General features: G+C 41.9%; 2 protein-coding genes across 9 annotated transcripts in view; one reads left to right on the top strand and one right to left on the bottom strand.

Moving 5' to 3' along the window:
• lpgat1 (lysophosphatidylglycerol acyltransferase 1) overlaps positions 1-12,172 on the bottom strand; it is a 183,112-nt gene extending 170,940 nt beyond the window's left edge. For 2 of the 8 annotated variants that reach the window (XM_041213823.1, XM_041213772.1), the window contains exons 1-3: positions 11,781-11,970; positions 11,156-11,356; positions 9,456-9,716 (exon numbers count right to left, since the gene is read on the bottom strand). In XM_041213823.1, the coding sequence (XP_041069757.1) occupies positions 9,456-9,693 (238 nt within the window). In that variant the 5' untranslated portion in view covers positions 9,694-9,716; positions 11,156-11,356; positions 11,781-11,970. Of the gene's footprint in view, positions 1-9,455; positions 9,717-11,155; positions 11,357-11,721; positions 11,741-11,780; positions 11,971-12,033 lie in introns of those variants that run through there. The other 6 variants (XM_041213773.1, XM_041213797.1, XM_041213780.1 and 3 more) reach the window with 6 other exon arrangements.
• Positions 12,059-27,749, top strand: part of nek2 (NIMA-related kinase 2) — a 50,486-nt gene continuing 34,795 nt past the window's right edge. The window contains exon 1 of the mRNA XM_041213771.1: positions 12,059-12,256. The gene's annotated coding sequence lies outside the window, so the exon portion shown is untranslated. The remainder of the gene's footprint in view (positions 12,257-27,749) is intronic.

Below are 27,749 nucleotides of genomic sequence, written 5' to 3'. Positions count from 1 at the left end.
AAAGAGCTGAATTCCAGAGGCGAGGTGAGTGTGACTGCAGCGTTTGACTGAGTATGGCATCAAGAGGCCTGAGTAAAATTGAAGTTAATGAGAATTGGAGGAAAACTTTCCAATGGCTAGAGTCACACCCATCGCAAGAAAATGTGGTTGTTGGAGGCCAATCTTTTCAGCCCCAGGAAATCCTCAGGGTAGTGTCTTAGGCCTAACTATCTTCAGTTGCTTCAACGGCCTTCCCTCCATCATAAGTTCAGAAATAGGGATGTTCTGGCAAGGCCAACATTTATTACCCTTGAGAAGGTGGTGGTGAGTACCTTCTTGAACTGCTGCAGTCCATGTGGAGTAGGTACATCTACATTGCTGTTAGATAGGGAGTTCCAGGATTTTGACCCAGTGGAGATGAAGGAGAGTGCAGCTGTCTCCGCTTGACATTCAACACTAAATCACCCACATCAACATCCCAGAGGTCTCCAATGACCATACAGTTAACTGGACGTGCTACAAATACTGTAGCTACAAGAGCAGATACTCTGCAGCAAGGAACACCTCCTGCATCCCAAAGCCTTTCCACCATCTCCAAGACAGATGTCAGGGCTGTGCTGGAATGCTCTCCAGTTGCTTGGTTAAATGCAGACCCGACAACACTCAAGAGGCTTGACACCATCCAGGACAAAGCAGCCCACTGATTAGCATCCTATCCACAACTTAAATATTCACTCCTTTCACTACCAGTGTACCAAGGCTGCAATGTGCACCATCTACAAGATGCACTGCAGCAACTCAACAAGGATTCTTTAAAAATACCTTCCAAACCCATGACTTCCACCACCTAAAAGAACAAGAACATGAACATCAAATGCATGGGAACACCACCTCCAAGTTTCCCAGTAAGTCACACACCAACCCGACTTGGAAATTTATCAGCATTCCTTCATCTCCACTGGGTCAAAATCCTGGAACTCCCTACCTAACAGCATGGTACCTACTCCACATGGACTGCAGCAGTTCAAGAAGGTTCTCACCACCACCTTTTCAAGGGTAATAAATGTTGGCCTTGCCAGTGATGCCAACATCTTGAGCAAGTGAAGAAAAAAGATATTTTAAATTGGGGAACTGAAAACCAGCATAGGTCTACAGAGAGGCTAATTAGTGAACAAGATAAGACATAGGCAGAACTTTTCAATGAGCTGAAATATACAGGATGTGGAGCATAGGAGGCCAGCTAGAAGAGCATTGGTATTCGAAAACAAAAACAGCTGGAAAAACTCAGCAGGTCAGATACCATTTGCAGAGAGGAATGTAGTTAACATTTCGAGTCCGTATGACTCTTCATCAGAACTAAGGAAAAGTAGAAATGAGGTGAAATATAAGCTGGTTGAAGCGGGGTGAGACAGGTAGAGCTGGATAGAGGGCCAGTGAAAGGTGGAGGCAAAGAAGAGATTGCCAAAGATGTCATAGGCAAAAGGACAAAGGGGTGTTGAGGGTGGTGATGTTAGCTAAGGAATGTGCTAATGGTGACATTAAGGGTAGAAAGCAGGACAAGCAAGTGACAGATGGCTCTAGAGGGGGTGAGGTGGTGGGGGAAGGGATCGAAATAGGCTAAAAGGTGGAGATAAAACAATGGATGGAAATAAAATTTTAAAATAATAGAAATAGGTGGGAAAAGAAAATATAAATATTTTTTTAAATTACAAATAATTGAAAAAAGGGGGATTGGAAAGAGGGTGGGGATGGAAGAGAGAATTCATGATCTGAAGTTGTTGAGGGCATTGGTATTGTTGAATTTGGAGGCGACGGATGGGCTGAAATAAGGACAATGGTGGACGAAGTTATGAAGATGGAAGTAAGCAGCCATTGTGATGGTGGGGACATGGTGTCAGTTTAGGAGCAAGTAATGCAAACTATTTGATTCAGTTGAGGCAATGACAGAAGGAGATATCTGAGTTGATGGTTCACTAACGGTGGCTTTGGTCAGTCTAATGTTTAGCTAGAGGAAGTTATGGCTCATCAAAAGCTGGTTGGACAGTCTGACAGCACAGAACCAGTAATGGGATCAAGAATGACAGTGCACAGGAAGAGTTGGATGACGGCAGTATACATAGAATCATAGAATTGCTGCAGTGTAGAAGGAGGCCACTCGCCCATTGTGTCTGCACTGGCTCTCCAAATGAGCATTTCACCTAGTGCCATTCTCCTGCCTTCTCCCCATAACCCTGGAGAGTGTTTCTTTTCAAATAATCATCAAATTCCCTCTTGAATGCCTTGATTGAGCCTGCCTCCAGGACACTCAGGCAGTGCATTCTAGGCTCTAACCACTCAATGTGTGAAAATGTTCTCTCATTATCAATTTTGCTTCTTTTGCCAATTACTTTAAATCTGTGCTCTCGCGTGCTTGATCCTTTCACTCATGGGAACAATTTCTTCCTATCTACTCTGTCCAGACCCCTCATGATATTGAATACCCCTCATGATATTGAATACCTCTATCAAATCTCCTCTCAGCCCTCTTTTCTCCAAGGGTAAACAAAGAGACCCAACTTCTCCAATCTTATTTCATAACTGAAGTTCCTGATTCCTGGAATCATACTCGTAAATCTCTTCTGCACTCTGTCCAATGCCTTCATGTCCTTCTTAAAATGCGGCCCCAGAACTGTTCGCAATACTCCAGCTGGGGTCTTATACAAGTTCAACATAACCTCCTTGCTCTTGTACTCTATGCCCTTATTAATAATGCCTAGGATACCATATGCTTTATTAACTACTCTCAACCTGTCCTGCCACCTTTAATGATTTATGCACATATACACCCAGGTCCCTCTGTTCCTGTGTTATGACACAGCAGTTGGTAAAGGTTGTTATTTAAAATCCCAGAAGGAAACTTTAAACAACTGTCATAACCTACGTTTTCAAGTGGTATGTTTTGAGCTGCAGCTAAATTCAGGAATAAGACCATGAGTTCGAGAGGTTTTTATATCAAACTACATTAGACATTTATTAATTTACACAAGTTAAACATATAACATGGCTACAAATTATCATAACTTTTAACAAATTCCCAAACTAATCTCCACGAAGGCAACAACAGCCCATAGACTTTAAGCAGACACCAGACAAAGAATTTTCACCTTATAAATTCAAAATGAGGTTCCTTTCACTTTGGTTCAATTGCAGGTAGGCTTACAGTTGCTTTGATGTTATATGCCTCTGCCCTGCAGGCACAAAACTGCTTTCTGTTATACCCAGCACTTCTCTTTGAATGTAAATTTTCATGGTATCACTAGGCCCTTTAAACTCCACCTGTTCTAACAATAAAACCCCTTTCATAGTACCAATTTTATTAGTAATATAAACATATTGCTTGGTGTCTCCTAGCTAGGTGCAAGATTTAATTCCCCTTCTTGAATGCTTTATTCAACAAAATGCAAATGCACTCTGCCTTATTGATTACATCTCAAAACTATTATACATCAAAGCACCCAGACTAGCTGGCTTTAATCCAATTAAAACACACACAGACACCCACAGACTAAATCTCTATTTAAAATAAAATAATTTCCTATAACACTATATACATTAATAGCTTCATGACATCTTGCACCCCCTCTAGGGTAGAACGTTTTATTTTACATTGTCTCTCCGTGTTCTTCATACCTAAATGTATCACCTCATATTTCTCCGCATTGAATTTCATCTGCCACCTATCTGCCCATACCACCAACTCGTCTATGCACTTTTGAAGTTCAACACCATCTTCCTCATGGTTCACAATGCTTCCAAGTTTTGTATTGTCTGCAAATTTTGAAATTGTTCCCTGGGCACCAAGGCCTAGATCATTCATCAGGAAAAGCAAGGGTGCCAATACCGACCCCTGGGGAACGCCACTACAAACCTTCCTCCAGCACAAAAAACATCCATTAACTATTACTCTGTTTCCTGTCACTCAGCCAATTTTGTATCCATGTTGCTACTGTCCCTTTCAATTCATGAGTAATAACTTCTCTCACAAGTCTGTTGTATGGCACTATATCAAATGCCTTTTGAAAGTTCATGTGCACCATATCAACAGCATTACCCTCATCAACCCTATCTGTTACCTCTTCAAAAAACTCCAAGTTAGTGAAACACTATTTCCCCTTAATAAATCCATGCTGGTTCTCCTTAATTGTCCATATGACTTTTATTTCTGTCCCAAATTTTAGTTTCTAGAAGTTTCCCCACCACTGAAGTTAAACTGACTGGTTTGTAGTTGCCGGGCTTATCCCTACACCCTCTTTTGAACAAGGGCGTAATGTTTGCAACTCTCCAATCCTCTGGCACCACCCCAGAGTTTAAGGACAACTGAAAAATTATGGCCAGTGCCTATGCAATTTCCACCCTCCTTTCTATATCCTTGGATGCATCTCATCCAGTCTTGGTGCTTGTCCACTTTAAATACAGATAGTCTATCCAATACCTCCTCCCTATCAATTTTAAACATTTTTAGTGACTGAATTTCCTCCTCTCCCACCATGGCCTGGGTAGCATCTTCTTCCTTGGTAAAGACTGATGTAAAGTATTAATTCAATACCTTAGCCATGTCCCCCATGTGTACATCCCCTTTTTGATCCCTAATCAGCCCTACTACTCCTTTTACCACAATTTTACTATTTATATCCTGCAGAAGACTTTTCAATTCAATATCTGAAAATGAAGGGCAACATCTAGAAGAGGAGTATAGGTCCCAGGAGAACTTTGGAGGAGACAATGTATACTAAGGAGAAAAGCAATTGGTGGAAATGCTCCAGCTATGATTGTACAAGTAAAAGTGGAACCATGCAAGCAGCCCTTGTGAACTGTACAATGGAGGAGAGGTGTTGGAGGAGGATAGGAAGATTGGTTGTGTCAAAATTTGGAAAGAGATTGAGAAGTAATAAACCATGATCTCAGCCATAAAAAAAAAATCGGACCCTCATCACGTGTGCTGGGTCAGCTCAGTACACAGCAATCCATTTCCTGCATCATGCCAAGTCTTGCTCAGTTTTCTACTTAACCCATCATTGACCCAAGTTGGATTTCAACTCCAATCGTCACCAGCTCAAAGAAGGAGCAGTGGAACCTGCAAAAAGCCAACTAGGAGGAATGCAGCAAGATATTGGAACAAAATGTTCCATTTATATCATCCCAAAATATCCTTATACAGCTGGCATACAGTCGCTTCTGCAGAGCCATCTATATAGCCGCCACCAGAACCATTCCAAGGAAATACCACCCTGTGTACATACCTTGTATGGAAGAGGAGTCTCCCTTCCTACTCCAACAATAGGGATCCTCCAGGTGACCCAGGTGTGGCAACCCAGACGTGGCAGGCCATCTGACTGAATCCCTGGATTGTACTCGCCAGGCCAGATGGGAAGAGACAAAAAAAAAACCTGATTTCACCTACTCAAGTCAGAAATGTTGGAGAGTCCTAGGCAACCTCAGAGCAGCCTAGCAACCATTAACGTCAAGCCACCCATTTGTAAATGCCAGTCAGGTAGTGAGCCATCTCTTTCACATGGGAAAAGGACTGCTGGGAAAAAAAAGTGAAGAAGCAAATCCAGAACAAAGTGGAGATCCTTCCATAGGCAGCACAATTCCAGATCTGAGTCCTTTACCACGCTGGAGTTGGACTAAATACTACAAACCAACAAGCCAGGAACTGCTACTGGTTATGAAAACATCCTCCCTGAATTCCTAATACTCCTTGCCCCAGGGGCTCACCCCTGGTTGGCAAAGGTCATCTTCAAGGGAAGACAGCCAAAATCCTGGCACATGTCTAACGTCATCAGCCTCTCAAAGCCAGGCAAAGACCCAAAATTATCAAACTACTGACCAATATCTCTGCTATCAGTATGCTTCAAGGTAGTAAAGCACCCAAACCTACAGTGGATCAAGCCAGAAGTGCAGAACATCTTAAGTGCAAAGAAGCACATGTGATTAGCTCCTCGCATTAACTACTTCAATTGAAAATGGTTTACAAAGAAATCTCAAAACAGGGGCAATTTTCCTTGACCTCACTGCAGTGTATGATACAGTCTGGCACACTAGCCTATTAATTAAAATATCAAGAGTTCTCCCTCCGAGTTACTGACGTCATTGAATTGCTATTCTGGGACAGACAGTTCAGGGTACATTTGGCCGGCAAGACTAGCATCTAGAGGCATCAGACAAATGAGCTATCCAGAGGTCCGTCTTAGCCCCGACCCTGTTCAAATTGTGCACCAACAACCCACCCCAATCCAGTCCCGGACGTTTATCTATGAAGATAACATCTGTTGTGGCATACAGGCTCAGGCTTTCCCTCAGCTGGAAGATGCACTAAACAATGATATTGCAAAGCTGGCCAACTACTGCAAGACATGGTGCCGACAACCAAGCATCAGTAAAGCAGTCTCTCACACAGTCTGCCTTCACAATATCAGCGCTAAGAGGGATCTGAACATCACCCTGCATGGCCAGACACTTAAGCACAATCCCGACCTTGTTTATCTATGCAGCACCCTTCACAGAATCCTCACATACAGACAGCATCTCAACAAAACAGAGAAAAGATTAAAACCTGCAACAACTTCCTCAGTAAGCTTGCCAGTACCTCACGGGGAACACAGGCCAAGACCTTAAGGATCTCTGCTCTTTCCATCACGTACTTAACTGCAGAATACTGTTCCCCAATATGGTACCAATCTTCCCAGACCAAACTTATCAATGTGCAACTCAACAATGAACATCATCACTGGCACTCTTCAATCAACTCACCTCCTCTGACTCCCAGTCCTAAGCAACATTGTCTATCCCCACCCCACATCGGGAGGGTAATTGCAACAAGCAAGCTACTGGAGAAGGTCCAATTGAACCCAAGCCTGCCCTTATTCAATGAGCTCCTCAACCCACCTTGCCTTCCCTCACATCACCCCAGATGGTTAAACCCACCTTGCCAAGGAGTAACAGCTCTCGACCTATGGCAGGAGGAAACATCCACCTGAAACCACCATCATTGTAGACCCCATTGCTTGTCCACCCGGCTTCGATTTTCCATAGCAACAATGGGCCCTTTTAAAATCATTTCAAGACTGGCCAAGGTCTCTGTGCAGCCACCCAACATCAATGGGGTCGCCAAGACTATCCAGGCTGCAGCTGTTGTGCAATACAAACAACGATTCACACTGTCAAGGAGTGTCCGCTGACTAAACTTGAAGACAGGCTTAAAGAACTCCATCCAGCCACTGACAAGGCTATTGCTTGGTTCAGTGACGATGCACACAATAAATAAATAAGTACAGTGGGAGAGGTGGGAATCTGACTGCAGGGAATAAAATACAGAGTTGAGGGAGAAATGAACAATCTGGAAACAACACAATCAAGGATATGGGGAGGAAAGGGAAGTTCAGAATTAGACAATAGTGTGAAAAGACAGAGGAATCAAGGGTGGTTTTTTTTTAAAGAGAGGGAGGTGATGGAGGTTTTGAAAGAAAGCCATTTACAATGTCGGTTTGCATTGGACCAGGAGTGAAGTTGGGTGATCAGCAGCCTAGTAAGAACAGGACCAAGAGAGCACAAGATGGGCCTCAAGAATGGTTTGAACCTGGTGAGGAAGAGATGGGCATTCACAGCTAGGGAGGCAGGAATTGGCTTGGTGGGCAAGAAGATGGTGGGAGCAGAAGCAGCTAAAAAGATAGTCTCTACTTTGGAGATAACGCAAATAATGAGCTTCTCACATTCGTGGTTAGAAATGAGGATGGATGGGGCAGAGATTTGAGCAGGTAGTTGGGTAACACTGTGGCATATCACAAGTTGAATAACAAAATTAAGTTTTCTGGAACTTTCTCAATCTCCAAGCAGTTGGTCTTTTTTTTTTAAAAAAGCTTGTCAATATCTTATATTTCCATAAGATTACTGATGTACAGAATATCTTAGAACATTCTTTACTAATAGTGTTAGAAGTTTTTCGTAAGCACCTGATGTACTGCTGAGCAAAATGTTTGAATCTTCAGTTTTCTGCACGTTATACTGATTTCAACAATTTCAAGTAAATTTAACACTATCTCCACACCCATGGGGAACTGGCTCACACCTTCCAGTGACTAATTTCAGAGTATCAGGGCAGAAATCCTGGATTAAGCCACTTGCCAATGGAAAGATGCATCATAGGAAACAATGAAAGAAGAGGGAAAAAAGAGAATCACTCAACAAAACTTCAAGGAACAGAAATTCTTAGCAGCAGTATAATCCCCCACATAATTTTATATTTTTCTCCACTCACCAATTCTAACAAATGGCATAAACAAAAACAACAACCTGGAGTTTTTAAACACAGTAAAAAGTCCAATGTTACTGCATAGAAACGATGGCAGTGAACAACAATGGGCTACAAAAGGTGACTGAAAGCATGATCAAAAGAGTAAATTTTAAATAGACTTGTATACTCATGTTTGTTTTTCTGCTTAAGAAAAAAATATATTCCACAATTCTTACAGAATTAAATGAAAAGTTTGCATTTATATAGTGCCTTTCACAACCACTGCACTTCTCAAAACAATTTACAGCCAGCCAATGAATACTTTTGAATTTGCGCACAGCAAACTCCCAAAAACACCAATGTAATAATGGCCAGATCATGTTTTTTTGTGATGTTGACAGAGGGCCAAATATTGACCAGGACACCAGGGATAACTATGACACTCTTCTTCGAAATAGTGTCATGGGATCTTTTACATCCACTTGAGTAGAGATGGGGCCTCGGTTTAATGCCTCATCTGAAGGATCGCACCTACAACAGTACAGCACTCCCTCAGCACTGCACTGGAATGTCAGCCTTGATTTTTGTGCTCAAACCCTGGAGTGGGACTTAAGCCTGGAAAGCTTGGGACTCAGAGGTAAGTGTGCTACCAACCTGAGCCAGAGTTGACATACTCAAACCCCCTAAGAGAAATTACTAGAGGGAAACAAGTGTTACTGGGCACTAAGTAGTGACAGAAATAAGTTTCCTCAATTACTCTTTGGGTCTTGCCTTTTTACAAAAGACAAATTTAAGAAAAGACAATGAAAGTCAGCTGCAGACACCATATGTTTTTCCACAAATTTCTCTTCATTCAGAAATGGGAGCTGAGTGCTAAGTGGAGCTCAATACTGCCCACAAGGAAGGAGGAATAAAAAAAAAGTGTCATTGGACAAGACCTACGTAAATATTCTTACTGCTCTCAGATAGCATCAAAGCAAGACTGACAAATTGCTGGATCAGATTACCTACCAACCTTCTTCCCAATAGAATAACTATGGATCAAGTGTTTGAAAAGCAGAAAAATAAACATATTTGCTGATGATTTATTGATTTCTACTCCAAGATTAGCACACATACTCAAATACTACCAATGTACAAATATATCAAATTGTACTTCAATTAGCGATGCAACAATCTATAGCAACTCATCTTAAATTCTTACCTGTGTAGCCTGCTGTCCAACCCCACGAAGACACCATAGCCAACAGCCATTTGAACATTATTCCTTCCACGTGCCAGAACAGTTTACTATTAAGTAATTTCAATGGCTGAAGAACGATGAGATACAAAACATAGGATGGAATCGCAACCAGGTTGTTGATCACCATAAAAAGAAATCGGATTGTGCCTTTCACCAGTATCCAGCTTCCACGCTGTATTTCCTTTCTGTTCATTGCCATGCCTCTACTTCCTCTGCCTGGCCCTGCAGAAACAATGGTAGATTTTTGTACAAAATGCAAAACAAAAATCAACAGAATTACAAATTGCGCATTCTGCAGTAATAACATAAAAAGGGATATTCAGTTATTTATCATGGGTCACTTAATTAATACTGAAGTCCTAAATGAACATTACAGATCATAGTTCAAAAGTACTGGTGATGGGGAGCCAAAGGAACCCCTATGAAGAGTATTGGTATTCATCATGTGTAAAAACTGCCTACAAGTCCAAAAAAGATATATTGTGCAATTAGTCAAAAAACAATTGCTCAACCTTATGACTCTATGACTTTGCAATGCTGAACATTGTGAAGTACAATTCAGCAGTTGCGTAGCTTGAAATGAAGCCTGAGAAATATCTAGGGAGCAAAACAGCTATTGCCCATAGGGCAGTGGCTGCCAAGGTCACCGCATAAATTCAAATCATAACTAATAAGTGTACTGTACAAAACTGAATCAAACATAAACTGGATACCATTTCACCAAAACCAGCCTGAAAGTGAGGTATGTGCATAATGTTCAGACATACCATGGTTGTGGTTATATTCCATGGCTGGAGTGAGATTTCCAAAGTTACTTGAACTGCAACCCATAAAATCTAATTTTCTGACTGGATGCTTTGCTAGAACAATTCAGGATTAATTTGTAAACATACAAAATCTTCTAACTGAACCATTCTTTACTAAATGAAAAGTAAAACGTGCAATATTAATCTCCAATCATACACTTGTCCAATCATACACTTGGTTCTCACGAAAACGGTAGTGATAAACCATCTCCTACACCAGAAAACACGTTTTAGAGCAAGGTAAATTCAAATTAACAAAGAAAAGAACAATTAATAGAATTTGCTGTTAAATTAACAGATTCATACTGGCGATAGCGAGAATTGAACACTGAAGGTTAATTAGAAAAAAATTAACCTCAACATACATTTAACATAAAGTGTCAAATGTTAGCTTTTGAAAACTGAGACTTTGAAAAGCAGACACTGGAGCATTGCACGCCCCAGTTACGTCACTACATTATATTTCAATTTCCTTTAATCGGTTTAACAAAAATAAACAATGTATTTAGATTACAAAAAACAAAACCAATCAATAGTCCCAGACTAAATTTACAATTCCAAACTAAATTCACATTTCCAAACTAAATGCAGAATATCCACATTTGGGAATCCTAGGTAACGAGCCTTCCCGATTACATGTGTAAAGACGCACTTTCTCTCTCTGAACAGTCTACTCCTTGTTGTTCAATTACTTTGGCCACGACTGCCAAATTGCAGGCGACTTACTTGCTCTATCGCTTTGGATAATGTCTGATAGATTTGCTGATGGCTTCCACGCCCACGTTTTGGAAAAAGCGATCGAGCAGAATTAAAACTAGAATATCATTCAAACAGAAGTATTAAACACAACCTTACCTATGGTGTTTGTGACCCAGTATCTATAAAAGGAAATAAGATCGAGATGAAGAGGACAGCGAGAGAACGCTGGACGGTTACTATAGTGGTAGCTGAGAGGTCATGGACTGATCGTCTGGGCAGTTACCCAAAGATATGACGGGGATGAGCATCAACTGCCTGAAGCTACTGGGCCAAGAAGCTGGTTTCCTTACTGATTTCCTAACAAGACACGAAAATAATACAAATAATCCAATCGGTGATTAATTTCGTTCACAATATCCGCATCTGACAAGTGCTAGCCAGCCCTTCCCTTACTCAGTGCCGTGCCCGTTTTGGAGACTTTAAATCTACGATATTCACTTTCAAACCAACTATAACATCAGACGTTCTCTCCTCCCTTAGACCCTCCGTTATTAAAATAAACAAATAATACCCCCCCCCCCCCCACGTTGGTAATCCCACGGCTTCATCAATGTAAAGATATAAACAGCTTAGTTCGTTTTCAATAAAAATGGACAAGCAGGATCCCCTTTTGAAAAAAAAAACAACCCGGTTGTTAGACTGATAGAAGCTTGTACCCCCACCCCCGTCCTCGATAATGAAGAGTAGTAGGAGCCCCAGCTTGAACAATTGACACACATACTGTCCTCTCACATGGCTCGCGGGCTCTGGGCGCTGCAGCAGGCTCAGCGCGCGGGGCTGGGCTCGGCTCGGGGCTGCGCATTCACCGCCCGGCGTTCCAGAACCCTGAAGCCCGGCACATTCCACTGCCAGAACCTTCTTGTGTCTCCACTACAAGCTCCGGCCTTCACGTATAACCAGCCAAACCAGCGCGCACACCACCTCCCCCCACCCCCCCACCCCCCCCTGCTCGCTACCCCCCACGCATTACGTACCACGTCAGAGCCACGCTCCCGAACAAAGGAAGAGAAGGCGCGGGAGGAAAGAGAGGAACCAAACCTCTTGTGCTTGTTCCTTTATCAAATATACACAATGTTCCAGAGCCACTGCCGTCTACAGCAGCGCTCCCTGTCGACGCTCATGGTAAAAGACAGCTGTGGGTCTGCCGGTGGGAACTCCTTGGCCAAAAACTAAACCACTACTAGAAATATTCGGCAGGTACGTGGAGAGAAACGAAAGCTAACGGGCCTGATTTTAACTCTTAAGTGAATGGGTTTTAATAAGTTAAAATCAGGCCCACTGTTTCAAGTCAATGACCCTAATTGGAATTGGAAGGGGTTAGAAACAGAAATTTTACAGCACAGTGGAGTGTTTTAAGATTTAAGACAGATGAGGAGGAATATCTTCTCTAAGAGGGTAGTGAACCTTTTTTATCGCAGTGGGCTGTGGAGGTTGGGTCGTTAAGTATATTCAAGACTGAGATAGACATTTTTAATCAGTAGGGGAATCGAGGGTTATGGGGAAAAGGCAGGAAAGTGGAGTTGAGGGCAGAGCAGACTCAATGGGCATCTTATTGAGGCTATTTGGCTTGTTGTGTCTGTACCAACCAACAGAGCCATCCAGCCAAATCCCACTTTCCAGTTCCTGGTCTGTAGCCCCCTATGTTATGGTGTTACCAGTGCATGTCCAAGTACTTTTTAAAGTGTGCTAAGGGTTTCTACTTCTACTGTTCTTTCAGGCAGCGAGTTCCAAACTGTCAACACCGAATGGGTAAAAAGAAATCTCAACTATTCGCTAATCATTCTGCCAATTACTTTAAATCTATTCCCTGGTTATTGACCTCTCTGCTAAGGGAAATAGGTTATTCACAATTTTATACACCTTGATTAAATCTCCCCTCAGCCTCCTCTAATAGAAACAAATCTAGCCCAGCCAATCTTTACTCATAGGTAAAATCTTCATTTGTGATATCCCCATAAATCTCCCCTGCTCCCCTACACTTCAGCATCCTACCATTTATTGTGTATTTCCATGCCTTGTCTGCCCTCCCAAATGTATTATCATGTATTCCATTTGCTGCTTTTCTGCCCACTCGACCAGTCCATTGATACCTTCCTGCAGTCTACAGCTTTCTTCCTCAATAATCATCCAGGGGACAATTTTTGTATCATCTGCAAACTTCTGAATCATGTCCCCTATACTTAAGTCTAAATCATTAACATATATCACAAATAGCAAGGGACTACTGAACCCTGTGGAATACCACTCAGAATAACCTTCCTCACAAAAACATCCATTGGTTAGCTTCTTGCAGCTGAGCAATTTTGGATCTAATTTGCCACTTTCTCTTGGATTCCATGAGCTCTTTTCTGACCAACCTGTCATGTGGACCTTGTCAAAAGCTTTGCTAAAATCATGTAGATTACATCAAATGCACTTGATGTGGGAGGCAATGGCATAATGGTATTGTCACTGGATGAGTAATCTATAGGGTAAACCATAGGACCAGGGTTCAAATCCTGCAACAGCAGAAGATGGAATTTGAATTCAATAAAAATCTGGAATTAAAAGTCTAATGATGACGATGGATGAATCAAAGACCCCATTTGCTTCACTGGAGGAAATCTGCCATCCTTACCTCGTCTGGCCTACACGTGACTCCAGACCCATAGTAATGTGATTGACTCTTATACCCTCTGAAATAGCCTAGCAAGCCACTTAGTTGTATCAAACCGTCACAAAAAAGAAATGAAACTGGACAAACCACCCACAACTACCTAAGCCCTGCAAAAAAACAACAGCAAACTCAGCAATCCTTACTAACATCTGGGAGCTACTGCCAAATTGGGAGAGCTGTCTCACAGACTAGTTAAGCAACAGCCTAACATAGTCCTCACGGAATCATACCTTACAGATCATGTCCTAGACACCATCATCACCATCCCTATCCCTGAGCATGTCCTGTCCCACCCACAGGACAGACCCAGCAGAGGTGGTGGCACAGTCAGGATGGAGTTGCCCTGGGAGTCCTCAAAATTGACTCTGGACCCCCAGGAAGTCTCATAGCATCAGGTCAACCATGAACAAGGAAACCTCCTGCTGCTTACAACATACCACCTCAGTTGATGTATCAGTGCTCCTCCATGTTGAACATCACTTGGAGGAATTACTGAGGCTGGCAAGGGCACATAATGTACTCTGGGTGGGGGAACTTAAATCTCCAACACCAAGAATGGCTCGCTAGCACAATTACTGACTGAGCTGCCCGAGTCCTAAAGGGCCTGCAGCAGGTGGTGAGGGAACCAACAAGACAGAAAAACATACGTGACCTCATCCACACCAACCATCCTGCCTGCTGCAGATGCATCTGTCCATGACAATATCGGTAGGAGTGACCACCGCACAGTCATTGTGCAGACAAAGTCTGGCCTTCAAATTAAGGATACCGTTCATGTTGTGAGGCATTACTACCATGCTAAATGGGATAGATTTTGAACAGGTCTAGCAACCCAAGTCAGGGCATCCATGAGGCACTGTGGGCCATCAGCAGCAGCAGAATTATACTCAAACACAATCTGTAACCTCATGGCCTGGCATATCCCCCACTCTATCATTACCATCAAGCCAGGGGATCAAGAGTGCAAGAGGCCATGCCAGAAGCAGCACCAGGCATACCTAAAAATGAGGTGTCAACCTGGTGAAGCTATAACACAGGACTACCTGCGTGCCGAATAGCATAAGCAGCAAGTGATATAGCTAAGCGACCCCACAACCAACAGATCAGATCGAAGCTCTGCAGCCTTGCCACATCCAGTCGTGAATAGTGGTGGACAATTAAACAATTCACTGGAGGAGGAGGCTCCACAAATATCCCCATCCTCAATGATGGGAAAGCCCTGCATAACAGTGCAAAAGATAAGGCTGAAGCATTTGCTACAATCTTCAGCCAGAAGTGCTGAGTGGATGATCCATCTCAGCTTCCTCTGGAGGTCCCCAGCATCACAAATACACGTGATATCAAGAAACGGCTGAAGGCACTTAGTGCAAAGGCAATGGGCCCTGACAAGATTCTGGCAATAGAACTGAAGACATGTGCTCCAGAGCTTGCTACACCTCTTGCCAAGCTGTCCCAAGCTACAACACTGGCATCTACCGGCTATGTGGAAAATTACTTAGGTATGTCCTGTACACAAAAAGCAGACAAACCCAACCCGGCCAATTACCGACCCATCAGTCTATTCTCGATCATCAGTAAAGTATTGGAAGGAGTCATCAACAGTGCTATCAAGCAGCACTTGCTTAGCGATAGCCTGCTCACTGATGCCCAGCTTGGATTCCATCAGAGCCACTCAGCTCTCTGAGCATTTTAACTTAGTGCCAATCTCCTGCTTTTTCCCCATAACCCTGCACATTATTTCTATTTAAACAATCATCCAATGCCCTCTTGAATGCCTTAATTGAACCTGCCTCCACCACACTTACAGGCAGTGCATTCCGAAGCCTAACTACTCGTTGTATGAAAAAGTTTTTTCTCATCTCACATTTGCTTCTTTTGCAAAACACTTTAAAACTGTGCCCTGTGCTTCTTGATCTGTTTACAAGTAGGAACAGTTTCTCTCTATCTATTCTGCCCAGACCCCTAATGATTTTGAAAACTTCTATCAAGTCTCCTCTTAGCCTTCTCCTCTCCAAGAAAAAACAGTCCCAATTTCTCCAATCTTTCCTCATAACTGAAGTATCTCATCCCTGGAACCATTCTCATCAACTTCTTCTGCACTCTCTCCATCGCATTCACATCCTCCCTATTGTGTGATGCCCAGAACTGTACACAATACTCCAGTTGAGGTCTAACCAGTGTCTTATATAAGTTCATCAAAACCTCCCTGCTCTTGTACCCTATTCTCCTATTAATGAAGCATTGAATACATTTAGAAACAGCTCTGTGTGCCTGTCCTGCCACCTTTAATGACTCATGTACATATACACCCAGGTCTCTCTGCTCTTGCACACCCTTTAGAATAGTATCCTTTATTTTATACTGTCTCTCTATGCTCTTTGTACCAAAGTATATCATCTCACACGTCTCCACATTGAACTTCATCTGCTACCTATCTACCCACTCCAATGTATCAATGTCCTTTTGAAGTTGTACACTGTCCTCCTCACAGTTTACAATTCTCCCAAGTTTTGTGTCATCTGCAAACTTTGTAATTGTCCCCTGCGCACTAAGATCTAAATCATATATAATGATCTATCAGGAAAAGCAAGGATCCCAATGCCGACCCCTGGGGAACTCCACTACAAACTTTCTTCCAGCCGGAAAATACCCATTAACCATTACTCTGTTTCCTATCCCTCAGCCAATTTTGTACCCATGTTGCTACTGTTCCTTTTATTCCATAACCTATAATTTTCCTCTCAAGTCCGTTGTGTGGTACTGTATCAAATACTTTTTGGAAGTCCATAGACATCACATCAACGGCCTTGCCCTCATCAACCACCTCTGTTATCTCTTCAAAAATCTCCAGCTAGTTAGTTAGACATGATTTTCCTTTAACAATTCCATGCTTACTCTTCTGAATCAATCCACATTTTTCCATGTGACTATTAATTCTATCTGAATAATTGTTTCTAGATGTTTCCCTGCCACTAAAGTTGAACTGACTGGTCTGTAATTGCAGGGCAGAGCCTTACAACCTTTTTTGAACAATGGCATAATGTTTTCAAATCTCCAGTCCTCCAGTACCTCCCCCGAATTCAGGGAACATTGAAAGATTATTGCCAGTGCTTCTGCAATTTCCTCACTCACTTCCTTCAATATTTTTGGATGCATCTCATCCGGTCCCTGTGCCTTATCAACTTTATGTACCAACAGGTTAACCAATACCTCCTTATTAATTTTAAACCCTTCTAGCCTCTGCGTTTCCTCCTTCGTCACCATGGCCTGGGCAGCATCTACTTAGTAGGTAAAGTCAGATGCAAATAATTCATTTAACATCTCAGCTGTGCCTCTTGCCTCTATGTGTAAATCCCCTTTTTGGTCCGTAATCGGCCCTACTCCTCCTTTTATCATCCATGTGCTTATAGAATACTTTGGGATTTCCTTTTATGTTAGCTGCCAGTCTTTTTTCATAATCCCTCTTTGCTTTTTCACATCCTTTCTGAGCAGTCTGTATTCTGCAGCACAAAGAAGGATGGTTGTAGTTGTTGGAGGTCAGTCATCTCAGCTCCAGGGCATCGCTGCAGGAGTTCCTCAGTGTAGTGTCTTCAGCCCAACCATCTTCAGCTGCTTCAATGACCTTTCTTCCATCATAAGGTCAGAAGTGGAGATGTTCGCTGATGACTGCACAACATTCAGCACCATTTGCGACTCCTCAGATACTGAAGCAGTCCAGGTCCAAACGCAGCAAGATCTGGACAATATCCAGGCTTGAGCTGGCAAGTAACATTCGCACCACAGAAGTGCCAGGCAATGACTATCTCCAAAAAGAGAGCATCTAAACATCGCCCCTTGACGTTCAATGGCATTACCATCACTGAATCCCCCACTATCAACATCCCGGGGATTACCATTGACCAGAAACTGAATTGGACTAGCCATATAAATACTATGGCTACAAGGGCAGGTCAGAGGCTAGGAATCCTATGATGAGTAACTCACCTCCTGACTCCCCAAAGCCTGTCCATCATCTACAAGGCGCAAGTCAGGAGTGTGATGGAATACTCCCCACTTGCCTGCATGAGTGCAGCTCTAACAACACTCAGGAAGCTTGACACCATCCAGGACAAGGCAGCTTGCTTGATTGGCACCACATCCACAAATATTCACTCCCTCTGCCACTGATGCACAGTAGCAGCAGTGTGTACCATCTACAGGATGCATTTCAGGAATTCATCCTTAGATATCACCTTCTAAACTCATGACCACTACCATCTAGAAGGACAAAGGTAGCAGATAGATGGGAACACCACCACATGGAAGTTCCCCTCCAAGTCACTCACCATCCTGACTTGGAAATATATCATCATTCCTTCACTGTCGCCGAGTCAAAATCCTGGAACTCCCTTCCTAACAGTACTGTGGGTGTACCTACACCACATGGACTGCAGCGGTTCAAGAAGGCAACTCACCACCACCTTCTCAAGGGCAACTAAGGGATGAGCAATAAATGCTGGCCCAATCGGTGAAGCCCACATCCTGTGAATGAATTTTTAAAAAACTACCTTTCCTGTTACCAACTGAAAAAGTTCAGTCAAGTTAGTCACACATAATCTTCCCTTAACAAATCCACACTGACTGATTAATTTGTGCCTTTTTAAATGATGATTTATATTGTCCCAGATAATTTTTTCTAACAATGCAGTTCGGCTGACTGGACTGTAATTACTCAGTCTATTTTTTTCTTCCTTTGTCCATTAGTACAACGTTAGCAGTTCTTCAGCACCACACCTGTAACCAGAAAGGATTGGAAAATAATGATCAGAGCCTCTATTTCCTCTGTTGCTTTTCTTAAAAGCTGGAGATACATTTCATTCAGGTCTGGCCAATTATCCACGTTCAAATATGTTAAATTCCTCAATATTTTTCTCTCATTGCATTTATACCATCCAATTTTTCATAATCCTTCTCCTTAGCTACTATGTCTGCATCACCTCCCTTTTTTGTGAAGACAGTAGCAAAGCATTCATTAAGAACCATGCCCTCAATCACCATATCTACGTACAAGTTACCTTTTAGAACTCTAATTGGCCCTACCCTTTGCTTAGTTGTCCTCTTGCTCTTTATGTATTTGTAATACATCTTCGGGATTTTCTTAATTTTACTTGTTTACACTTTTCATGCCCTCTTCGTTTTCAAAATTTCCATTTTAATTTCACCCCTGTACTTTCTATATACCTCCAAGCTCTCTGCAGTATAGAGCTTTCGGTGGCTGATATAATCTTCTCTTTCTGGCACATATCTACATTGTATGTGCTTTGGCATCCTGGTGCGTCTATATTTGGGACCCCCACATTTTCTGTGGGAAAAAATATTTGTTTGAACCCTCTCTCCTCCTTGAATGCCTCCCACTACTCTAACACTGATTTACCTACAAGTAGCTGTTCCCAGTCCACTTTTGCCAAATCACATCAATCAAATTAGAGGAATTAACTTTTTCTCAGTTTTAACAAAAGATCATCAACCTGAAACATTAACTCTTTCTGTCTCCAGAAATAATGCCTGAACTGCTGAATATTTCCAACACATCTTTTTTTAAACACCAATTTGCATCGATACAGCACCTTTAACATAGAGAAAGGACACTTTACAGTATATTACAAGAGTGACTTAAGAACCATTAAGTTTGTTTTTATAGCTCATTTAAAAGAAAACTTATTTTTTTGAGTCAGAATGTTGTGGGTTCAAATTCCAGAGTTCTCCACACCTTCAGTGGAAGTGGGTGTGAGGAGCCCTCATCTACTGTTCCATGAAAATTTATCTAGGCAGTACTTGAGCACTAAACCTGCTCTTCCTCAAAAAAGCAGTGGAAGCAGAGTCTTTGAATATTTTTAAGGCAGAGCTAGAAAGATTCTTGATATACAAGGAGGTGAAAGGTTATCAGGGGTAGGCAGGATTGTGGAATTGAGGTTACAATCAGATCAGCCATGATCTTATTGAGTGGCAAAGCAGGCTTGAAGGACCGAGTGGCCTACTCCTGCTCCTAATTTGCTTTTTCGTATGTTTCTAGTTTAGCAAATTCAGGCAACCTCAAATTATAATAATCAGCAATTAGGACCAAAATTATGTTCTGAATCCAGACTTTCAAGCAAGCTAATCTTATTAACACTGCACCCTTTTTGCATATTTTTTCACCACTCCACCAACTTGTCCATGTCCTCTTGAAGTTTCACATTGTCCTCCTTGCAGTTCACAACACTCCCAATCTTCATATCAACTTTGAAATTGTCCCCTGCACACCAAGATCTAGATCATTAATTCATATCAGGAAAAGTAAGGGTCCCAATACCGACCCCAGGGGAATGCCACTACAAACCTTCCTTCAGCCCGAAAAATATCCATTGACCATTACTCTCTGCTTCCTATTTTTCAGCCAATTTTGTATACACATTGCTACTGTCCCTTTCATTCCATGACCAATAACTTTTCTCACTTTTCTATCCTGAATAATTGTTTCTAGAATCTTGCCCATCACTGAAGTTAAACTGACTGGTCTGTAATTGCTGGGCTTATCCTTACAACTTTTTTTGAACAAGGGCATAATGTTTGTAATTCTCCAGTCCTCTGGCACCACCCCTGAGTCTAGGGAATACTGAAAGATTATGGCCAGTGCCCCTGCAATTTCTACTCTCACTTCCTTCAATATCCTTGGATGCATCTCATCCAGCCCCAGTGCCTTGTCAACTTTAATACCGTTAAGCAGCCATTAATGTCATGGACCTGGGGGTGGAATGGTAGTGGATGTTGCTGCTTTGGTGAGAAATTTAAAGCGCATCGATCTCCTGGGCTGCTAGCAACAGCATCAGAGAGGGTTGGCAAACCTAGTATTAAGTAAGTGACTAACAAAAAGGCATAGTAAAGCTAAACACTCAGCCACAATTCACAGACATCATTTTTGTGGGCTTGAAAGTCTCAGAAGTTGTGGCAAAGGTGTGCACAAAGCAATTGTGTTCAATGATGTATGCCATGGTTTCTTCTCCTGGAGTCTTTGATATGGCCAAGTCTGGAAAATGTTCAGCATCAGCTTAGCCAGATGGGACACCAAGGTCGTGTAACAGACTTTGATAATAAAAAGAAACATATTTTCAATGCTGCATTTTTTCAGAGAAAAATCCTATAGGGTAGACAGTACTGTGGACAAGTAAAATAAGAGGTCTTCACAATTTAATTTCAACATGTACTTATCAATCAAATTTTATATAACAAGACACAGGCAGGAAGTAATCATATATAGTCATTTATTTCAAGCTATTAAATAATTATAATCCAAAAAAGTGAAAAAATGCAGAAACATCTTGGAAAAATAGGCAAAGTATTATTTTAGTTATCTTTATATAAAGCTTTCACCCCACCTGTTGCATCACTGCCTTCAGCAAAGGGAAACAACAGACAGACACTGACACCATAGATTTCATTTGTCCTTTTCCTTTGGCTTTCAGCCAGGTAGAAGTTATTTTCATCTCTAGATTCTATCCTTTTTAGGGGCATACCTTCTGCCTCCCCCCCAGAAGGTGGTAACTTACATTCTGTATGCACGAGGCTTTAAAATTTTGTACTTATTTAAGTCATTAGGATGTCAGGCTAACTAATTTTGCACCGAAGTGTAGAAATTAGCTTAAGCCTGTTTTGAGGTGAAAAAGGGGCACTGCACTTGGAATACACACCCAATACACTTCCAATCACATGGATCCAAATAAGGGCCCTGATTAATTAAAACAAATAAGTGGTTTGTCAGTGCTATTGTTCATTGGCAGTTCACCTAAAGGGTAGGGTGTGGGGAGATGATGATAGTTCACTTTGCAGATACTCTTTAAAGGCAGCCTGCAGCTGTTAAAGAGGTGTGCTTTGGCGGAGTTGTAAAAAAGACAGTATGGAGGATAAGTATGATTCAAGGGCACCAACATGTTATTTTTGTCATGAGAGGGCATGTGAAGGCAGATTGTTGGAAATTAAAAGCTAAATCTGTAACATTTGTGGGAGTGTACAGTGTGACTTCAGAAAATGGAGCTTGTGACAAACTAGTACCCTCAAATATATTTACTATCGGAATAGATCAGAGTAAAGGTTATAAAAGTTTTGTGTTTAAGGGTGAAATGTTCCCATTTTAGTCCAGCAAATCCGGCAAGCAAATTAATATTTTTAGAAATACAGGGTTAGCGCAATTACTGATGGTGGCAGGTGAAGGGGATTTCCCTCCAGAAAGCTTGTTATATTAAAAATGTATTGATACAGATGCACTGCAGGAATTCACCAAGGCTTCGTAAGCAGCACCTTCCAAACCCATGACCACTACCATCTGAAGGACAAGGGCAGAAGATAGATGGGAATACCACCACCTGGAAGTTCCCCTCCAAGTCACTCACCATCCTGACTTGGAAATATATTGCTGTTCCTTCACTGTTGCTGGGTCAAAATCCTGGAACTCCCTTCCTAACAGCACTGTGGGTGTACCTACACCACATGGACTGCAGCGGTTCAAGAAGGCAGCTCACCACCACCTTCTCAAGGGCAACTAGGGCTGGGCAATAAATGCTGGCCCAGCCAGCGAAGTCCATGAATAAATAAAAAGAAAATACAGGGTTTTAATGGAAGTTGTTTAACACCTCTGTTGCACAAAGTTAATTTAAAATGTGGTTTCATTTCCAGTATTACAGATGTGAGGATTGTGTCTAAGTAAACTATTAAAGATGTTGATCTTATATTAGGAAATGACCTGACTGGAGATAAGTTGTTGCCATCTCCGGTGGTTCTAGAAAAGACCATTGATGTTAAAACTGAAAATGTATTAGAGAAATCAGATGACGTACAGAAATCCATGGCTTTCTGTAATCCTGCTGTGGAAATTACTGTTTCAACTAAAGATGTGAAGCTTGGACTATTGATGATCAAGGCACATTGAAACATCATAGTGACAACAAAGGGTTAATACCATCTGAAGCTGAATTGAAGCTGTCAGAATTAAATCTGCAGACTGTTAATTCATTCTGAAGCCAAATGGTGAAGTAGGAAAGCAGATGCCAATCTTTTAGTTAACCAGACCAAACTTAATGTACAATTTTGTAACAGGACATGGAAAAGCTGTGAAAACTACATGAAATGAGAAAGAAAATTTGATGTGATGAGTGACATAAAGTGAATGAGAGTATGTGAACTTCCATTTGCAAGAGATTTGAAATTCCAAAAACTCGCACAAACTGAATGTTAAATCCTAATTATCACATGAGATTGGGTGTGACGGGTTAAGCCTTATAATGTTGCCAAGACAGCATGTATAATGGTAAAATGCGACAGAAGGGGAGAGAATATTACTTGTACGTAGTAAGTTAGTTGCTAAGGTATTTACAATGTTATATGTTGATATTGATATGGTAGTAATTTTTAATTTTTCGGGGGGGGGTGGGGGTGGTGTTATGACTGCTAAGCATTATAAGGGACATGTGACCTGCTGCTAGTTCTGTGCGATGATAAGCCTTTGTAGCCTGGTTACCATGGGGACAGGTGGCTCAAGTCAAGTGCTATTGAAATGCATGTGCCAGATTTGCCTCCTTAATAATGTTTAGTCAATGTTGATTTTAGTTTTTGTTGCAGGATAAATCTTAAAACTTGAAGTCAGTTCTTTTAAAAAGTTATAAGTCTCTACGGAGATCATTGCTTTGAAGGTCTTAATGAAAGAGGAGGCAAATCAAGGCAAGTATTTCTTTCCTGGCATGGCATGTCAGAATGAACAGCATTATTTTGGAAAAAGGTGTACTAATTTACCTTTTTAAAAATTTACTCATGAGATGTGGGCATCACTGGCAAGGCCAGCATTTATTGCCCCTGTTCAGAGGACATTTAACAGCCAATCACACTGCTGTGTGTTTGGAGTCACATGTAGGCCAGACCAGGGAAGGGCAGCAGATTTCCTTCTCTAAGGGACATTAGTGAACCAGATGGGTTTTTACAATAATGGACAATGGTTTCATGGTCAACATTAGACTTATAATTCCAGATTTTTATTGAATTTGAATTCCACCATCTGCTGTAACAGGATTCAAACCCGGGTCCCCAGAGCATTACCCTGGGTCTATGGATTACTAGTCCAGCAACAATATCACTATGTCATCACATCTGGAGCAAGTCATAATGATTAGCTATAAGTTAAGTAAGCACACATGATTAATTTACTATTACAAGATTCTGCTTCAATTTTTTAAATGTAGTAGTTAAATTTTGTAAATAACTAATTCATAACAACCTCAAGTATATTATTTTGAATAATTCATGTCCATAATGTTGTACTTTCACAAATTTTAAATGGAATTACCATGGGTAAATATTTATACTATCTCTTTAAGGAACTGCTTACTTAACTCGGTTACCTCCCTTAAAGAGATTGGTATTCAACCAGTTTCTGTTCAAGGATAACCTCCAAGATATTGGTGGTGGGGCATTTGGTGATGGTAATGCCAATGAACGTCAAGGAAGGTGGTGAGGCTCTGTCTTGTTGGAGATGGTCATTGCCTGTCATTTTTGTGGATGCATGTTACTTGGCAATAATCAGTCCAAGCCTGAATGTTGCCCCAGTGTGGCTGCATGTGGGAATGAACTGCTTCATTTCTGAGGAATTGCAAATGGTACTGAACACTGTGCAGTCATCAGATATGATTTCTACTTCTTACAATGGAGAGGTCATTGATCAAGCAGCTAAACCAAAGTGGATAATTTCACATTTTCTGACTGTATACTCCATCTGCCACTCACTTAATGTGCCCATATACCTTTGAAGTCTCTTTGCATCTGCCTCTCAGCTAACTTACTCATCAAGTTTTCTATTATCTTCAAACTTAGATACATTATATTTGGACCCTCATCTAAATGTTTGATATAGATTGTAAATAGTTGAGGCCCAAGCACTGATCCTGGTGGTACCATTGCACATTTATTAGCCAACTTTAGTATTCATGCACTGCATCAGCCTGTTGATGTTAGTGATGTCATGATCTTGCTTCTTTAATGTCATGCACACACGAGATGAACCTGTAGACACCATTCCACTCGCCTCTTGCCATGTGGCCTGTATAGGAAGTGGTCAGCAGAGCATCCTTCAATGCTTCAACTTTGCAGGTAGGCCTGCATAGTACCTGTGAATGAATTTCATGACCTCTGCCTTATGTGTTAGTTTAAATCAGGGATAGCACTCATGCCTCTGAGTCAGAAGGTTGTGAGTTTGAGCCGCACTGAAAAGCTTGAGGGCAAAATCCATGTTGAAACTTCACCAAGTTTCCACCAAATTTTAAATTAATCATCAGAGGAAGGCACAAGTTATAAATTATACCATTTTCCACAAAGGCAGAGGGAAAATTGGAGCAGTAAGTCATTCTGGAACACTTTGTACATCGTTCTGCAGTTCATTAGAGAATGTTGATGGAAAATTTCTGGAAACAAGTTGCCTTTCTGCTGTAGAATAGGGGATGAATGGTTGGAGTCCTGTCCAATTGACAAGTGGACTCTCAGACACAATCATGGCTGTAGAGTCACAATTCGGATAAAATCAAATAGTGTGTCAGGAAGAGACAACTAAGAGAACTAAGAGGGCATTAATGACTAGGGAAAATAATAAAATGTTAAAACTCAAAGCACTATGTCTGAATACTGGCATTAGCAAGCAAGATGGGCTCTGTTTTGAGGTTATTTAAAGGACCATTCAACAAGTTGCAGCTGAAGTACTTTTGGCTTCCTTGTGCTTGGGTAAAGTTGGTGGAAGGGTTTGTGAAGGGTTGTCCAAAGAAACACTAGGGAGGTGACTGAGATGCTCTACAGGAAGAGAGGAGACATCACCTTGTCTCACACGGGTTCAACAAGATAAGAGGCTTCCAGATGGTGCAGGGTGCCATCGACTACAAAAACATAGCTCTGCAGGTTTCTCATGTCAAGTTGGGAGCTATACTGCAACCACAAGAGCTATCATTGTAACATTATCCTCAGTAGCATTATCAACTATTATTATCCTGCATTACAATAGTGGCTATACTTCAAACATATTTCATTCACTGTAAAGCGCTTTGAGACAGCTGGTAGTTGTGAAAAGCACTGTATAAATGCAAGTCTTTTATTTTTTAAACATTGGGTCAATGTGCAGTTGGTATGTGACCAAACTGCTATTCTCACAGCATCCATGATGTTTTTATCTTGTGACAGCAATTATTTGGGATTCCAAGACAGAGAACAGGATGGCTGCTCAACAAGGACTACCCCCTCCACACATGGCTCCTGACTCCACTCTGCCATGCAACCATGCGAGGTCAGAAGGCCATCAATGAGAACCAAAAAGCTACATGCAACACAGTGGAGCAAACCATTGGGTTCCTAAAACACAGATTTCACTGCTTAGATCACTTGAGGGAGATCTCCGCAGTACACATCCGAAAGTGTCATGTTTGTGGTGATGTACTGTGTTCTCCACAGTCTTGCAATTATGCCAGCTAGTCACCATCTCCTGAGGGCTTAAGGCCACCTTGGAGGAGGAGATAGAAGAGGAAGGGAAAAGACCACATGCCACACATGCATCTGGGCAGAGAGAATGGGACAGCAAGGTTAGGCTTTTAAAAAGAACTTTTCCACCCCTGACATAGACCTACCATTCACTACATTTATTTCATACACCCATTTTAGACTGGCAGCTTACATAAAAGGGGATCCAAAAGTCTTCAACAGGCATATAAATAGTAAGAGGAATGGGCCCACAGAGGGCATGCTGAGGTATTAAATGAGTACTTTGCAACTGTCTTTACCAAGGAAGAAGATGTTGCTAATGTCATAGTGAAAGAGGAGGTAGATGAGATACTGGATGGGCTAAATATTGACATTAAAGAGCTGGTAGTAGAAAAGTTGGCTGTACTTAAAGTTGGTTAGTCACCCTGTGGACTGGAAGAGAGATATCCGAGGTTGCTGGGGGGACTAAGCATGGATATAGATCAAGATAGTGCACTTTTACAAATTACAATTACTTAAGTCTCTGATTTATGATTTCTGGTCTCCCACATGGCAGGCCTGTGGGTTCTTGAATGGATCTGAGTTTCTTGTGGTCGAATATCTAGGAGATTGGTTATCTGGTGATCTTTGAAATTGGAATAGGTTAAATATTTTGGCAGCTTGATGACTCACAGCTAGTTTCAGACTCTGGTTCACAGATTGGCTGACAACTGATGGTTCTCATGATCTGCTGGGTACTGGGGTAATAAGGGTGCAGTCCCTGAAACTAGTTTTGATTACATGACTGCTGCGTCATCCTCCGCCATTTCGGCCAACTCCAGCAAGATGCCACCACCAAACACATCTTCCCTTCATCCCCCTGGCGGCATTCCGCAGGGATCGTTCCCTCCGGGACACCCTGGTCCACTCCTCCATCACCGCCTACACCTCAATCCCCTCCCATGGCACCTTCCCATGCAACCGCAGAAGGTGCAACACCTGCCCCTTTACTTCCCCTCTCCTCACCGTCCAAGGATCCAAACACTCCTTTCAAGTGAAGCAGCATTTCACTTGCACTTCCTTCAACTTAGTCTACTGCATTCTTTGCTGCCAATGTGGTTTCCTTTACATTGGAGAGACCAAATGCAGACTGGGTGACTGCTTTGTGGAACACCTTTGGTCTGTCTGCAAGCATGACCCAGACCTCCCTGTTGCTTGCCATTTCAACACTCCACCTTGTTCTCATGCCCACATGTCCTTCATTGGCCTGTTGCATTGTTCCAGGGAAGCTCAACACAAAATGGAGGAACAGCACCTCATCTTCCAACTAGGCACTTTACGGCCTTCCGGACTGAATATTGAGTTCAACAATTTTAGATCATGAACTCTCACCTCCATCCCCACCCCCTTTCTGATTTCCCCCCTCCTTTTTGTTTTTTCCAATAATTTATATAGATTTTTCTTTTCCCACCTACTTCCATTATTTATAAGTGTATTTCCATCCATTGTTTTATCTCTACCTTTTAGCCTACTTTGATC

Source organism: Carcharodon carcharias, chromosome 2, assembly GCF_017639515.1.
Source record: "Carcharodon carcharias isolate sCarCar2 chromosome 2, sCarCar2.pri, whole genome shotgun sequence".
NCBI lineage: Eukaryota > Metazoa > Chordata > Chondrichthyes > Lamniformes > Lamnidae > Carcharodon > Carcharodon carcharias.
This window is presented reverse-complemented; position numbering and strand designations above follow the sequence as displayed.